The 16742-nt window shown below is 38.2% G+C and overlaps 1 protein-coding gene across 2 annotated transcripts; it reads left to right on the top strand.

Annotated features, from left to right (window-relative positions):
- The first annotated feature begins 104 nt into the window (after window positions 1-104).
- Window positions 105-8469, top strand: taf1a (TATA box binding protein (TBP)-associated factor, RNA polymerase I, A). Of its 2 annotated transcripts, none has more exons than XM_067572445.1 (11): window positions 105-398; window positions 2705-2890; window positions 2977-3140; window positions 3482-3595; window positions 3689-3887; window positions 4091-4212; window positions 4355-4513; window positions 4641-4707; window positions 4904-5027; window positions 5164-5318; window positions 6596-8469. In XM_067572445.1, exons 2-11 carry the CDS (start codon window positions 2761-2763, stop codon window positions 6646-6648), a joined length of 1287 nt encoding a protein of 428 aa, XP_067428546.1. In that variant the 5' UTR covers window positions 105-398; window positions 2705-2760; the 3' UTR covers window positions 6649-8469. The 2 variants fall into 2 exon arrangements, with proteins under 2 accessions (XP_067428546.1, XP_067428544.1); XM_067572443.1 differs by having other exon boundaries at window positions 106-398; window positions 2700-2890.
- Window positions 8470-16742: the final 8273 nt, after the last annotated feature.

The raw sequence follows: 16742 nt of genomic DNA, 5'->3' as shown, positions 1-16742 counted from the left end.
TCACTTACATGTGTGACATTTCTGTAATACAATAACATAAACAGAAGGTACAAATAACAGCTCACGAAGAAGAGCTCTTTGTCCCGCCTTTTCCGGCTACAGCAACCAATAACATTGTAGCGTTTCCCTCTACTTCCTTAGCTACTGTAACTGCACACTGAAAGCACGTCAGGGGAAAGTTTACTACAACATGTGGACGTTATTTGCCGACAGTACTAGGCACAGGTTTATCTTCAGTTTTCAGAAATAGGGCTAGAGCAGGGATTCAACGTGTGAATAGTCACAGCACGTTGGACGTTAGCTCACCGAGGTAGGCTAGCTGTTAGTTTAGCATCAGCGCGTTTGTAAAAGAATCAAAACATCCGAGGAGTTCGCGGTAAATTGTTTCCTTTTGGCAGGTAGGAACTGAGTTTGCTTCATAACGGAATGGGCTTGCCTCCTCTAACTACAAATATCCAACATAAATAGCTATAACTGTGTATGTAGCTAGTAAAGTTTAATCAAAACCACCTAAAAAGCTTCGAGTTAGCCTACACTTTTCAGTGTTTTCGTTGTTCCGCATTACTTTTAAAGGCTATTTAAAGTTTTTCAATAGTCAGCTACTCAAATGAACATTGAAATAGGTTTTTCTTGCTATAATCATTCCTCCTGTTTATACTGACCATTAGAAGATACTTTCATAATGCACTGATATTATAAGTGATGGGGGCCAAAATCCACAAGCCCCCTGTGGAAAAAATGTATTTAAAAGTTTTTCTGAAGCTAATATTAAGCTTCAGCCGTCCAAATGAGTAAAGTCAAGTAGATGTCTTTCAACGTTACAGTCTTTTTAGTGCCTCTTTTTCCCTCTTTTTGTTACTATACTTCCACCGCAGCTCAACAGGGAAACACTGTCTTAGGACACACAAAGAAGGAATTGACGCTAAAGACTGTAAATGTGGCAGATATCCACTTGATATAACTAACTCAGACTGCTGAAGCCTCTTATAAGCTTCAGATAAACTTCTAAATGCCTTTTTGCACAATATGACTGTGTGTACTTCAGAGCAAAACGATCAATAAAAGCACCTATCCTCATCGACAATCAACCAATTACAATAACTGACTCCTTCAAGTTTCTTGGCACACACATCAGCAGTAACCTGAAATGGGACCTCAACACTAACCATCAAATGCAAAAAGCCCAACAGACAACTCAAAAAGCACAGTGTTAGGAATTTTACACAGTCATAATCCAGAGCATCCTGTCACTGTTGATTACTGTCTGGTACGGAAATACATCTAAGCACACAATAAAGAAAATGGATAATATTATCACCAGAGCATCAAAGATCATAAGTTGTAAACTCCCCACACTGGACTCCATATATACACAACATACCATCTTACAAGCTATCAAGATCACGTATGACCCTCTCCACCCAGCTCACCATCAGTTTCAGGTACAGGTCAATGGGAGGCAGGAAAGAACGCCTCAACTGGAGCTTCTTTCCCAAAGCCGTACAGTTGATGAATACACAAAAGTTGGTCTATTTGTATAGTATGGTATGTGGAACTGTGTAGATTACTGTATGTTTCTTCTTTTGCACTTATCAATCAATCAATCAATCAATCAGACTTTATTTGTATGGCACTTTTCATACAAATACAATGTAACACAAAGTGCTTTACACAATAAATTTAACACAGTTTACCCCCCCACCCCCCACCCACCCACCCACCCACCAGCACAAACAATAAATGACTATGTTATAGATAAATAACTCAATAAAAACAGGAACTGAGGAAACACTGTCATAAATCTCATGAATTTGCAATGAGGAAACACCATAGGTAGGATAAAAACTTAAAAACTCTGAATAGCCAAATACAATAATAATATAAAATTGAAGAAAGAAAAAATAAAGAGGCGTATTCAAGTGAAGAATGCCAGAAATGTACGGTAGGGTATTAAAAGGAAAACACAGATAAAAATAAAACAGAGATAAAGTAATAATATTTAAATAAAATAGTAAAAGATAGGAGATGTATTGAAGTAAGTAAAACCAGACTTATGTCCTTTATGTTTGCACTGGTGTTGTATTTGATGTGTTGTTACAGCTATTCCATCTGTACTGAGATTAATTCCAGCGGTCTATCCATGTGGTAATAAAAGAAACTTGAACTTGGACACACTGTGGATTTTGGCCTCCATCACTTTCATTGAAAACACATTTGAAGGGGATCTTTTAATAACCAGTATGAACAGGAGGAATGATTACAGCGAGGAAAACCTCTTTCAGTGTTCATATGGACACCTGAATGTTGTTTTAAGACACACTTGAAAAATTGTGAACTTATCCTTTAACAGCACGACCCCTGGTTTGTGAGTGTGTGTGTCCATCGGTAATGACAAGCTGTGTTGCAAGTCCACCTTAAAATCATATGACAGGTAGCTCCACTCTGACTCTGTTTCTTGTCGTGAGGAACCAGTCTGGTCATAGTGTTAATTGAGACCACAAACGACACCTTTCATTATTCAGGGGATTAATATGAGCATGTTAAGAATGTCTACCAATGCAATATTATTTTTACTGTGAGAAAGAAATGTCATAAGTGTATTAGTGCTTTAACTCTGTTGAGTCTTGGTTGTCTTGTGAGTCAGTTAGCTGCTGGACACAATGTTCCTTTTAATCACTTTATCTCTTTGTAATGCTCAGTGTAGGACTTCCACCTGCAGGAAGAAAAATACCTTAGTTAAGTCCAACTACTGTGCTGATCATGGATGACCTGGAAAGAGAACTAATTCCTCTTGAAGAGTTGGATGATGACGACAATGATTCCTCAGACGACAACTCTACAAAAGAAGGAAAAAAGTCAAAACTCCCCTTGGTTTATCCTGTTTGTGTTGGTGAGTTGTCCTATAATAGTTAATAATGCTTATGACAGATGTGTCCATGTCATGAAATAATACCTTTTCATACCCTGCAATTTTAGAGACGCCAAAGGAAACTGGATTTCATCAGAGTGTGAGAATCTGTCTGGAGCAGATCAGAGAAGCCCTGCTGCATCACAGATGGCAAGAGGCAGCAGAATATATGGCTTGTTACCCCCAAATGTTAGAAGACACAACTAGAGGCAAACAGCAGCAGTATAAAGAGGTAGGTTTACTTTTGTTGTGTATTTTTGTGTCGTGTCCAGCCTACATGGATTTATAATACACCAAATATAAAGTGAAACAGTACTAGTCACAAAAAAGCATCAATTATTTCACATAATTCTACAGTCCAGCATGAACAAAACAGTGTCTCCTCTCTCAAGTTGTTAAAGAGAATTTGCCACAAAACCCCCTGTTTCCAAAACCAAAACTTAATTATTTTATCGTCATCCAGCCAAAACAAATCTGTAGAGATCGCAGACATTTTCATAACATTTTAAGTACCTTGCACAACTTTGATTTCCACATCCTTGATATTAACACTCTTTGGATTTCTCATCCCAGATAACTTGGAGAATCGCCACTGAAATTCTCCACCACCACCCCAACTCAAAGATGGAAGACTACAACAACATCTATGAGAGAATGAAACATTCAGGAGTTAAACATTACCTCATGGTACGTTAGCTAGCAGAGCTCACAGCGCAATTTTCATGTTGATTTGCTTCACTGCCGAAGCATTGTTCACACCTGTTCCCTTTGCATCTCCAGATCTGTCTGGAACATTCATTTCACCTGCTGCTCCACGGCCAGATCCATGATGCAAAGCGGGAGCTGTCTGTCGCTGAAAGTTGGAGGCACGGCAAAGACTCAGCAGCTCAGTATCAGAGGACTAAACTGATCCACGCCTACAGAAGTTTACTGGATTACATCATCTGGTGTGACAAAAAGCATACACACTCCAACATTGGTAAGGCAACACACATCATGACACCCCAAAAGCATCCATTATTTAGTTGTATCAGTTACACTGGTGTCCTGCAAGCTCTTGTGTGATGTCACACTGACACCTACAGGTCAGACCCAGTAAATGCTCATATGAAAAAAAGGAGCTGAAGAGCTGATGAGGTTATGTTACTGTTTTAATTATGTGATGTTTGCCACCTGTTTCAGATTATTCAGACTCTGGCAACAACCAGGACATGAACAACTACTTCAGACAGGCTTCAGTGAATTTAAAGGAGATTTTGAAAAATCCAGGCATCTGGGATCCCTTCATACTGAGTTACGTTGAGGTAAACACTCATCCCAAACTGCCTGCTTTCATTAAAAAATATATAAACAGAATAGATGTGCTGTACACTTTCAACTGTTGCTCAGTTGCAGGCCTGGTTCAAATGAAACTTGTCCTTACAGCCTTTGTTTTTTTTTTGATAGATGCTGGAATTCTATGAGGATCACGAGGAGGCTTTGAAAGTCCTGAATGACTACGCATATGACCACACTTTTCCCCCCAACCCCAACGCGCATGTCTATCTGTACCAATACTTAAAGAGGCATGATACTTCAGAGAGGAAGTTGATGAAAGTATTGAAGGTATAAAAGCATATTAAAAAGTAAAGTGTAGTGCTAGAACTAAAATTTTATTATTAGATTAACAGTTAAGCACACAAAATATATACAGTGACTAATGCATCTTTAAACTTACTTCCTAATGCTATAGATCCTCCATACATTAGTCCCAAGTCATGAGATGATGTTGGAGTACAGCTCTCTTCTGCTTCAGTCAGGTAATAGCAGATTTGATATTGTAACAACATTTTTTACCAGAGGACAACTTTTTTGTACAAATATATTCTCTCTTTTTAATAACTGGCATCAATTAGCTTATTGTTTTAATAATTAATGTTTTTTTTAGAGTTTGTCTGTGTCTCTCTCTCCATTCCATAATATCTTTTATCAATATGTGTTTTTTTTTGTTTACAGAGAAAAAAAGTGACATCCAGAAGGCTTTGGGAGTCGTTCTGGATATGCTCGACTACGCTTGCTGGAGGACCAACTTGGATGTGTGGAAGCGTTTAAAGGACATTGTTAAGAAATTACAGTTACAGTATGTATAAATTGTTTTGATGGAGATGGTCTCTATATTGTATCACCCCTGAGCTGGTGGTTTCAGGGTGGTTAACTTTTTGCTGACAGCTGTTTTTTTTCTGGTGCCAATTCTGTAATTTTGTGTACTGAAACAGAGAAGACTGGAAGGAGGTTGTCTCTGGAAAGATGGCTGCAAGAAAAGACTGGTGGCCTGCACTGCACTTCACAAGATTTCATGTCAGAGAAGACTCCCAGGACAACCCGCAGCTGATGGAGGTGAAGGCATCACTGACAAGCATCCTTTGTCCAGGTAATTATACATAAAATTACATCTGGTGATATTGTCGTCTTCTGTCAATCCTGTGTACTACATGTAATTACAGAGGCAAAGACTTTCAAAGACGACATTGGCCAAAACATTTCTCACTTCATACTTGGTGTAGATGAATGCTGTGGCCACAGCTGTAGGCTGAGAGAATTGTTAATTAAGTAAATGCACAACAAAAGTTACCCTTCTTTAAGTCTTAATATCTTCTTAAAGGTGCTCTGTAGAGTTTTGTTGTAAACTTAAGTTGTGTTTACATTGAGTGTTACTCACTGAAACGCATTACAGTATGTGTCTAACAGATGTTCTGAACATGTTTCCTTCTTCATAAAACATTTTGCAAAGCTCAGTTTTAAGTATTTTAAATCCTGCGTTGTTTACATCCATGTTTAAAGTCTTGTAGTCTTCTTCTTCACTGTCATTGCTGGCGCATTGCTGCGTTTCCTCGCACATTACAGGCACCTGTACATCAGTGGTTCTCAAACTTTTTCACGTCACGGACTCCTAAACTGACATAAATTAGACCACAGACCCCCATCTGATAAGATTTTTTACCACCGAAAGTGTATGAAACCCATGACCAAAATAGTCATACATTCTGTCATTGTGTTACTTATGGATGGAATGAAAATAAATTATTCCCCTTTTTGCTGGGGACCCCCTGGAACCCACTCAAGGACCCCTGGGGGTCCCCAGACCCCACTTTGAGGGCCTCTGCTGTACATCATACATGTGCGTCCTTGTGTGCGTGCACAACAAAATGAGGACTCATAAAAAACTGCTCTATAGTGCTACCAGAGGTCAGAAACTCCACAGGGTACCTTTAAGACCCCTATGAAGTTGATAGTTTCCGGTTTAAGGAGCTCTTAAAATAACGTTCCTAAAGTTTCAAAGGTACACTGGCTGGGAATAATTGTTTTAAAGACATGATTTTGGATGATTTATTAGTTGTATTCCTAAGCAAATGATCCATCAGTGGCACATGGCTCTTCATCTTCCAAGAACTTTTAATAACTATTAATTTAATATCTTAGTTAAGTCACAAATAAAACAGGAATCAAGTGGTTTGTGAAAATATGGATTTGTAAATTGAAAATAGTGAGATCTATACCTGTCCTAATAGCAGCATGCAAATACAGGATTTAGTTGGCCTTTGTGGTACCATTTTAGGCCTTTAGCTAGTCTGACAACAGTGGCGCTCTTAATGGTATTTGTACATATTGTAGGTCTTTATGTAACTTTGTTATATTTCCCTTTTCCAGACCAAATGCTTAAATACTCTGCTGGAGAGGTAATCAACGGAGAGTGGACATGAGAGAAGAACACTAAGAAAACATAAAACTGTGACTTCAAACAGTCTAGAACAAAGCTGAGAGGCTGACGGGAATCAGCCAAAAACTCTGGTGAAGTTGTCTTGATGAATTCAGCAGAGTCTTAAGAAAAGCGATGTTTATAAGATTTTATTGTTCTTCTCTGTGATAAAATATTCTTCACTCAAGGTCAAGGACACGCTGATATGTGTTCTCAAGGTTTTGCTTTTAAAACTTTGTTCCTTTTTATTATCAAGGCACTGGCGTCTTTGTCCACTATGTGGAGCTCTTGCTCTGTGTTTTTGTATTGAATTGCTGCTGGATATATGACCACCTTATCTTGACAGAAACTGAATGTGGCTCTGACTCGGTGTTCATGCAGGTTTTGTGTTTTTTTTTTTGTGTTTTTTTTTGTAAACTGTTATCGAAAGCAGAGTCTCACTATGCCCTCAGCTGACCTTTGACTGCTGCATGGACTGATTTTAAGGTCACTAGCGAGTGTACACATAACACACAGCCTGGGGGATTTTCTATCTGTCAACATTATTGTCATGACAGAACAGAAAGTCAACACAGACCTTTCAGCAATTGGATATGCTCAGGTTTAACTTAATGTGACGGATTACTGACAGGTGGTTACTCTGTGGGAGGAAACAAATTGCAGTAACCATCAATTTAAAATGAATGTAAAAGGTGCCTTCATTAGGAGATCATAACTGATTTGTGGTCAGTCTGTATATGTGCTTGTAGTAGTAATTTCTTTAAAAAAAAAAAAAAGATTTTTTTGTTGTAGGAATGTTTCCAATGGCATGACAGGATCCTGGCCTTCAAACACAGTGCTTACTCTCTTGAGCCCTTTGCACCGAACCATGAAATAAAATCTTGCATCCAGCTGCATGCCAATTTAATAAGTGAAAGTGTTGGTAATGATTCAGTTTCGGCTTGCCACAATGTTGGCCATGCAGCAAGTCAGTCAGCCGTACTGTATGTGTGTGTTGCTTTGCAGTCATTACATAAACCAAAGCCCAAAGCACTTGCCCGACCACAGGAGCAGCTGCAGAAGGGATCTGGGAATACAGAACACATGTCGTTTGAAAATGCAAAACTCTGGGAGCGGCGAAGAGGATCGAGTCGGGAGCTGGTCACCGCTTTGGATTGTGTCCTGGCTGTGACCGCTTTTTTTTTTCATCACCTACACAGATGCTCACAGTCGAGTATCTTCCTCAAGGGTACCTTGACAGTTAAGATCTAGTTTTATTCCCAGAGATTCGACATGGAGACTCTCTGGTCTCAGGCCTTCTTGTACATTTACTCAATTCAATGTCGCTCCACAGAAGACCCTCTTGTGTTAGATTACTGTTCCTCACTAGATTGCACCTTCAGATGAGTGACGACAGTTAAAATTCAAATCATTCGATTCTTGTCATTTGTTCTCACCAAACCTCCACAATTCAATTGATTTATGTCAACAAGGACCTTGCTTGTTTGGGTTTTGTTTTCTCCCTGACAGTAGTAGTCAGACAATTAACCTGAAGAACTGCCCGACCCTGAGGAAGATGTTATCATCAACTGTATTGGGGACCACTGAGAGTCACAAACAACAAATAGTGTCCTGAGTGCAGCTATCAGCTCCTTGTTGCCTCCTGAGGCAGCAGCAGAAGGCTAGGGCAGGCTGTCCTCACTGTCAACAAGACTTCTACTTACATTTGCAGGTTTGAGCCCTGCAGTTTCTATGTGTGCTTGGTCATGACATAGGCATGCCAAAGAATCAGTTCATGGATAAAATAATCAGACTGGATTGGCTAATAAAGCTTTGAATTTGTGCATTGCACTTGTCCTGTGAGTGTGTGTAGGTTATAAATGAACCTAATGAACCCAACAGTAAAGTGTACAGTGCACCAGTAATGCAAATATTCAGACTAGAGCCTGACTGATACATCATTAGCATAGCTGATATTATCAGCCAATTTCAGCTATTCACAGATAATGATATCTGTGTCAACATAGGCTGATGCCTAAGAAAAAATTGCAATACAGAAATGCAGTACAGACAGAAACAGTGTTGCCTGCTCAGTACATCAAATTAAAGAGATCCATATCACAAATATTTGTTTATATTATGTATTTATGTTAAAAAACAAAAAACAAAGATTGGCAGATGTGCTGGCAGATTTTTGAAGAGTGAGATGATAATATTAATCTTGTGTGTACTGTCTTGTGTACACACTTGTCTTCCACCGTGTAATTCCCCCTAAAACCACAAATTGTGTTGTTTTCACTTCTGTTTGTGAACGGATTAAACAAATAACTTGTTAATTAGTGAGCTTTAGAGGCTTTGGTAGACGTATTTTTGAACATGTGCAGCAGGGCAGCTGCTTCCCTGTATCTCTTGTCTTTATGCTAAGCTAAGCTAAGCCTTCCTGACTCCAGCTCCATACTGTGAGGGACTGTTCAAGATTTTGGGAAATGTGGTTATTTACTTTCTTGCTAGGAGTTAGATGAGATACCACTCAGAAAGGAGAGTGGCATTGAACCTTTTATCAAACTTTAGACAAGGAAGCAAGGTGCCGCTTTCTGATTAGTCACCATTTTTAAAGGTTTTATAAGCATTAATTGTTCAGATGCACTGCAGGTCTTTTCTAAAAGTTAGTGTTCTAACTTTTTATTTCTCTAACTCTTTATTTCATCTGAAATAAAGAGCTAAAAAGGCAAAGTTTAATGCCGAGGAGGATTTTCCTCCAGAAGAGCATTTTTCTTATTAATGGTTTATTGGTAAATTATGTATGAACCATTAATAAAGCCATTAATTAATGCTTATAAATCTTTATAAAGGGTGACTTATCAGAAAGTTGTACCATAAGGGAATTTTCCAAAATGTCAAACTATTGCTTTAATGCACAGACATCAGATTTGAGGTTGATATCAATCTTGTTATCTCACTCTAGGAAAGAAAGCTAATGAGTATATTTCCAAAAATGTATTTATTTATGTATTTATTGGGACCATGTACAGTGTTAAACATAAATGTTACCATTTCATGTACTGTACCAGAGTTAACTTAAAGCTAATTTTCATCTGCAGTCCCTCAGGCAGGTCACAATTAAAACATAGCAATAACAAACAGCACAATAACAAACAGTACAAAGCAAAAAACACACAAGACACATAATACAAAATACAAAGCTACACACAATGTCAACTAGAAATTAATAATGTCAGCTTGTCAAATTAAAAGCAAGATTATTTGCATTCATGAGAAGACCATGAGATGAAATTTAGAGTCAGTGGTTACAGAGATGAATAGGATTGTTGAACTATTTCTTTAACTCTCAAATATTGTTATCAGCATAGGCCTCAAAAATTAAACATTATATAAATGACCATCATTTAGGACAAAGAAAATATGACAATGCAATTTTATTACCCCTTTTCTTGAAATAATGAGTATTGGTGATTAAATATTTGGTGTAACTTTAACTTAACTTATCCTTCTGACTAAGAACACCCCTGTTTTCTGCAACAGCCTTGGTAAATGATGGCCGATGGAGGGAGTGTTACACATCTACAAGCTGCTGAGTACAACCACTGGTGTTACTGGCCACTGAGCAGCTCCGCTGGTTCAACCAGCTTGATCAGTGCTCATTGTGCGTGAAGCAATGATGTATGTTCATCTGTGAATGCATCCCAAGGTTGTTTTGACATACTGTACTGTAAAATCAATCAACTGAAAAAAAAAAGTTTCTCTGTGGGCTCATCTGACGACTCTAACAGGCCCTTTAAAACCCCTCTAGCTCACGGAGAAATTTACTGACGTCTTCAGTCTAACCCCACTGTGAACTGACCGGCATAATAACTGTTTGTGTAATTAATTATTGACGCAGGTTGCAGGCTGAATCTATTTGCTGCCGAGAAGAGGAAAAAAAACACACAGGAAGAGATGTTTTAATTTTATTCCTGGCGTAGAAAGGCCCTGGATGTTTCTTTGTAGTGTGAGTCTGACATTAATTGAGTTTTCCCTTCTCTTACAGTTTCACTCCCTCCTCTTCTTGCACACACACATACACACAAACACACACTGCAGTTGGTGACTCAGGGCCTCGCTTGGTTGGTCTGCAGGGCTCTGAGGATTTGTAACCTAAAATCCAGACTTGCACAGTGACAGTGTAACATCTCAGTAGCTCTGCAAGACATTTGAAGTCTGCTGTGGTTTGAGAGTAGGGGGGAGTAAGAGAGATGTGGAGGGAAAAAAGCATGATAATTCAGCCATGCAATTTGGACTTAACATACTGATGTGTTCAGTGCCAGTGCTGCTTGCTACAAGCAAGGAGATAAAACAGCAAAACATGAGGCTTTTGCCAGAGCTGCAGTGAGAATCCTCTTCAAAACATGACTGAGGATCAAACCAGAGAATAAAAGGGAAATATAAATCAAACTCATGAATGAGAATCCCACAGAAGTCTTATCATAATTACATTTGCTTTGGTGCAAAATGGACAGTGTATAATGGGTGTATTCCAAACCTATGATGGCCCTTTTGAACAGTCTGATAACAAAAGGCTTTCGACACACTCATGATACTGGCAGATGCTAAGACAAAAATCGCTTGAGGGAAGTCGAGTCTTGTGGAACTTCAGGGAGGAGGAGAAAAAAGCAGGAGAGAAAAAAAAAAAAGATTCCCAAAATATCCTCCCCGTTTCTGTCTGTGAAGTTGAAAGTGACAACTGCAATACCTTTGTTCTCAGAGTGCAGCTGCAAAAATAGCTTTCAATAATGTATTAGGAGAATAAAGACTGTGAGCTGATTTCTGGGGAGACGGGGCTCGGCTCTGGTGTGTGGCAAGACCAGGAGCTTTCTCTGCTGTGCACTGACTGTAAGAAAAGATCAGGCTGGTGAACAAAAAAAAAAAAGATCTTCTTGACTTCTAAGATTGCTCTACTTATGCAACGTGGAATAAAATCTGGGCCTTGGAATAAACAACCAATCCCATATATTTACATCTGCTCTCATATACTCACTGTGGACTGGGCAATCACTGCAACAGGATAATTACTGAGGACTTACTCCTGAAATGTTGCTCATGCATGCAACTGCATGGACAACCACTGTTCCCCTCCCTCCCCCCTCCAAGCAAAAGACAAGCAGTGCAGAACGCCAATGTAATGACTCTGAAATGGAAAGTGCCTTGACCGACAGAGCATTCACCTGAGGCTATGGAGATTTAATTTCGTGCGTGCCCGAGTGTGATAAGTGGCAATCTAAATGTTGTGACTTACCTTCAAGCTCTGTGAAAGCCGGCCAACTGGAGCACAAATGGGAAAGAAAAAACCCTTAAATGATTTGAAGTTTGAAGTAGGAAGCACAAGAGAGTTTCAGGCAAGCATCAATTATTAAGACAAGCAAGACAGCTCTGACGCAATCTACAGATGATACCGTTGGAAGGCTGTTTTTTTTTCTGTTTGCTTGGCAGTATCTCTGCTGGTTTGACTCAGAATAAAATATTGCATCTAGGACTGAACACTTTAACAAAGGCAAGTGGCATTCCTACTTGAATTCAAGATTCATGGTGACCTATATGGAGGCCCAAAGTGTTCAAAATTGAGCAAATAAGTGAAATTGACATTGTGAAATACATGATGATATGAATAAATACAGACAAAATATATAAATAACAGTGAAATTTGGAGATAATCAGATTCATTATCTCATTATTATGATAGGTTGTTTATCGAGCTTCTTTTCAGAATTATATAATATAATGCTGATAATTTTAGCCACACTAGCTGCATAGATCTAGGGATGGTGCTTTGGTTCAGACTGAAATATCTCAACAATTGAGCAGTTGAGCAACAATGGGATGAAATGCCATCAAATTTTGTACAAACATTCATGTTGCCTGCAGGATGCATACTACTGACTTTTGTAATCCCCTGACTTTTCCTCTGGCACCACCATGAGGTTCACATTTATGGTCTAAAGTTTAAAACCTATTGGATGGATTGACATGAAATTTGTTACATACATCCCTTCCCTCAGGATGACTTGAATTAACCCTTACAAACTGTTCATATTCCGACCTTTCACAGTGTCCTCTCATAATTAGTCTCTATACCAAATGTCTGAACTACAAATCAATGTTTTATTCATAAATACCTCATCAGTCATCAATCAATGGGTGATTAATCCTTGATGAAGCTTTTCAGAGAGCAGAGACATTTACATTTACACTACATTATGGTCCTATGTCACCTAAAGAGTCATCATGATTTCAATTCATTTTATTGTAAGTGCAGAATGTTGGTTTGAATGTTGATTTTTGTATAAATATGGGTCAAATTTAATCTGGAGCATCCTCTCTGTACAGTGTAAAAATGTGTGTCAAAAATGCATATCACAAAAATAATAACAAAGTTGAAAGTTCTAATATTTCTATTCTGGGTCACTTAAGGAGAAGTCATGACATTTCAGGCTAAAAGAACACTGTTTAGGGTGTTTTTTATTGCTCTCAAATGTAAAAATCTCAAATTTGATCTGAACAGTATATAAGGATTAACCTTGGTGATCCTTTAACCTTTTCTCTACCATCAGGTTGTGTTTTGTGCTAATTAGCTAATGTTCGTCAGCTAATGTGTTGAAATAAAATGATGACCATAGTAAACATTAGTTACCTGCTAAACATCCACATAACTTTGTCATTATGTACAGCATGTTAGCATGTTGATGTTAGCATTTAGCTCATGTACAGCCTCACAGAGCTGCTAGTTTTCATTTCAAAATGAGTTTTTTCCAACATCTATTTTTATTTCACAATGATTTTTATTTCATACATTTTTCATCACATTGATTTAGTCTGTCAATCAAGACAAACACGGAAGATCCAGTTGTGTGATTAGCTGTAGCTGAGCAGCCAGTGAGCCAGTTATTTCATAATAACAAGCTGGTCTTAAAAAATGTTTTGGCTTGTGTCACAATTTCATGGTTAGAGTTTGTCTGTATTTATTCATGTGATTATTTATTTCATAATGTCTGATGTGATTCTGAAGCATTTGGGACCTTCTGCTGTCTTGACTTTCAGATTATTGAATAGTCTTCCTCTTGGGGTCATCAGCAAATTCTGTTGCATGTTTTAAATCCCATCTCAAGACCTACTTTTTCTCAAATGCATTTTATTCATGCTTTGTTGCCCCATTTTTTCATAATGCTTTTGACATTTCATTATTTTTTTGTGCCTTTTTGACACTTTGTGACTCAGATTTTGTGATATATATACTGTAAATAAATAAAGTCCTTCATAGTTACTTGAATTATTATAGCCCTTTCCTGCAGGGGGCACTCTAGCTATCTGCAACATACTGCATTTGATGTAATGCATCTGCAAAGCCTCTGCCAGTGTAGTTTTGAAGTTCTGGTTCTTTATCTTAGTCTCATCAAGTTTTTATTTGAAAAGTGTTGTAGCGTCTGGATGTGTGAAAAGAACATCTGGAGGATAAAATTTGCTTTTATACAACATGTGGGTGTCTTTTGTGTGGATTCACATGATGTAATCTTTTAATTTATGCCCCCTTGACTGTGAGTGTTATGATTATACTGAGGAGGATAATGACTGTAGTTTTCAGTAGACATGTAATCTTAGATTTTCACTTCCTTTTCTTTTTCCCCTTTTCCAAATATAAAGAAAACATAATGGATATTTATAGTACTTGAGAGATCTGGCTCTATGATATCATCAAGGTGATATCATCCACCAACACAAACACACACACACACGCACACACGCATTTATCAAACCTGCAGTGTGCAAATGAGGGATGTTTCAGACGTGGTTAGATCCTCTGAAATTCTGCAGGTGCAATACCAGGTAGGTTGAACAGTTCTTTGAAATGGTTTTCCTGAAACCAGCCTGTTAACTACAAACGCCACAGACACACGTAAGCAGTATACGTGCCCACTGACTCATGTTGTCCCTACTTATCTGTAATTCTGTGTAAGCACAGTGAGTAATGAGCAAAGAGCTCGACCTGACCCAAAGAAGCCTTGTTTGTCAGAGTACCGGGTCTGTACGGTGGGGGACTGTGTGGTTGGAAAATACAACAAAGGCTGCTGCATTTTGAATGAATGTGGGAGCTGGAGAGTTCAGCTCGTCTGTGTGTCTGTCTGTCTGTCTGTCTCTCCATTTCCGCCTTTAGTCACTGTGTGTCTGGATGGTTGTTAGTGGAAATAATGTGGTTGAACTTTTTATATTATGTAACTTTGACATCAGTTAAAATTTGTCATTCTGTTATTTAATGCCTAAAGGGTTACAGGTTATCAAATGCATTAGTGAAAGAGCTTTTAACCCTTTATGAGCAAACTGTAGAATTACATGGATTAAAGCTGATTAGGTCCCCAGGTACATGGACCAATAAGCATTTTCATAAACACACATTTGCTTTCTTGCTAATACCATGATCGATACCACTGTCTGAATGTAACAAAAAATGTCGACCAGCACCTCTAAAGCTCACTATCTAACACCTTATGTCTTTTTTGTAAAACCACATTTTTATACTTCAGTTTTTGTGTGGTTTAAACAAACAACCATGTTAATTCAGACAGAACCAAGCTAACCTGTCTTTATGAGAAACTAAGCTAATAAGAATGGAAATGAAACTGATTTTCTCATCTAACTCTTGGCAAGGAAGTGAATAAGCATATTCACCAAAATGTCTTCCTTTAAGAAGTTCAGAGTTTAGACAAACAACTCCACAATCAGTTTTACTATATCTGCCAGCATTGTTCTTCTGTTAACGAGTTGCTAAACTTGTTTTCTCCTCCTTCTTATTATTAAAGGTTCAATCAGTAATTGAGTTGCAAATTGGGAGTTCTTTCAGGCATCCCTGGTTCTGGAAGTAAAAGTCTTGTTCATTTTCTGCATTGACAACGTTACGTGACTGACAGTAGGAGCACTTCTAGATGGACAGGAAACTCTCCCAGGTGAACTATATTAGAAAATATATGTTTCTTTGATAAAAGATCTGGTACATAAAAACTGAAGGGCCAGAGCAAGAGATTTCTCTTTTTTAGGAAACTTAAAACACAACCTGCAGCTTCAATCAACTCACTTTGGGATTCTGGGTCAGTTTTGGTTGAATTCAGAAAACATGGCATCACTGACAGCTGTTTTGAAACTGCGATATTTGTGTTCATATTTGAACACAAACACTTGTTTTTTTTAAATTAAAAAAAAATATGATTTCATGAGATTGTCCTCCCAAGAAAAACAACACAACAGGTCATGATGTCAGTTGTTTGGCGGTTTGGGGCGAATAAACACAAACAGTCCAGCGGTCAAATATGCACGAATGACGCAAGGCAAAAAGTTGTGCTCTGTCTGAACACACCCGTAGTCTGTTTCTTGGGATGTTCCCACTTCTCCACCCTATAAACTTGTCTGTGGCACTCAAGTCCAAGCCTGTCGGTTACCTCTGAAGACATAAATCTTTAAAAGACAGTCACAAATATACAGATGAACTTTTTCTATAATGGAATAGTAATCCCTTTAAAATGTTGGGCGCTGTACTTTTTAGCAAACATTTCTTAAACAGAAGTAAATAGTGACTTTGTGGGGGAGTATTTTCAGCCGCAGATAAATGCACATTTGTTGTGCTGGGGAGTATTTACCTCCTCCGAGTGGAGAATGTGGGATTGACTCAAAATAAACTACAGTGCCCTTGTTCATTGTAATGAAGGGACATGTAAAACAGTGCAACAGTGTGGCTCACTGATGTGTTTTTATACAACAATGGAGCTCTATGACACAGAGGAATGAGTTACACCAGGCTTTGACTAGAGAGACAATACTTGTTAGTAAGACCAATTCATTGTTGGGTTTGCTCTTTCTTTGGTCAAGGTATTTGTTGACAATTAGAAAAATACAGAATATCGTCAGCCTTGTCCTTTGATGAGTCTATATATTTATATACTTGATAAAAAGTGCAAATAATATAGAAGCCAAACAGTCAGCTAATCAATTCAAGCTTTGTAACCTCCACTGAATCTGTCTGCTAGTAGATTTTCATTGCCTGACCTCACTCAAAACTGTGTGCTTTTTCTTTTGTATTCA

Source organism: Thunnus thynnus, chromosome 18, assembly GCF_963924715.1.
Source record: "Thunnus thynnus chromosome 18, fThuThy2.1, whole genome shotgun sequence".
Lineage (NCBI taxonomy): Eukaryota > Metazoa > Chordata > Actinopteri > Scombriformes > Scombridae > Thunnus > Thunnus thynnus.
The sequence above is the reverse complement of the archived record's forward strand: the minus strand, read 5'-3'. Positions and strand labels throughout refer to the sequence as shown.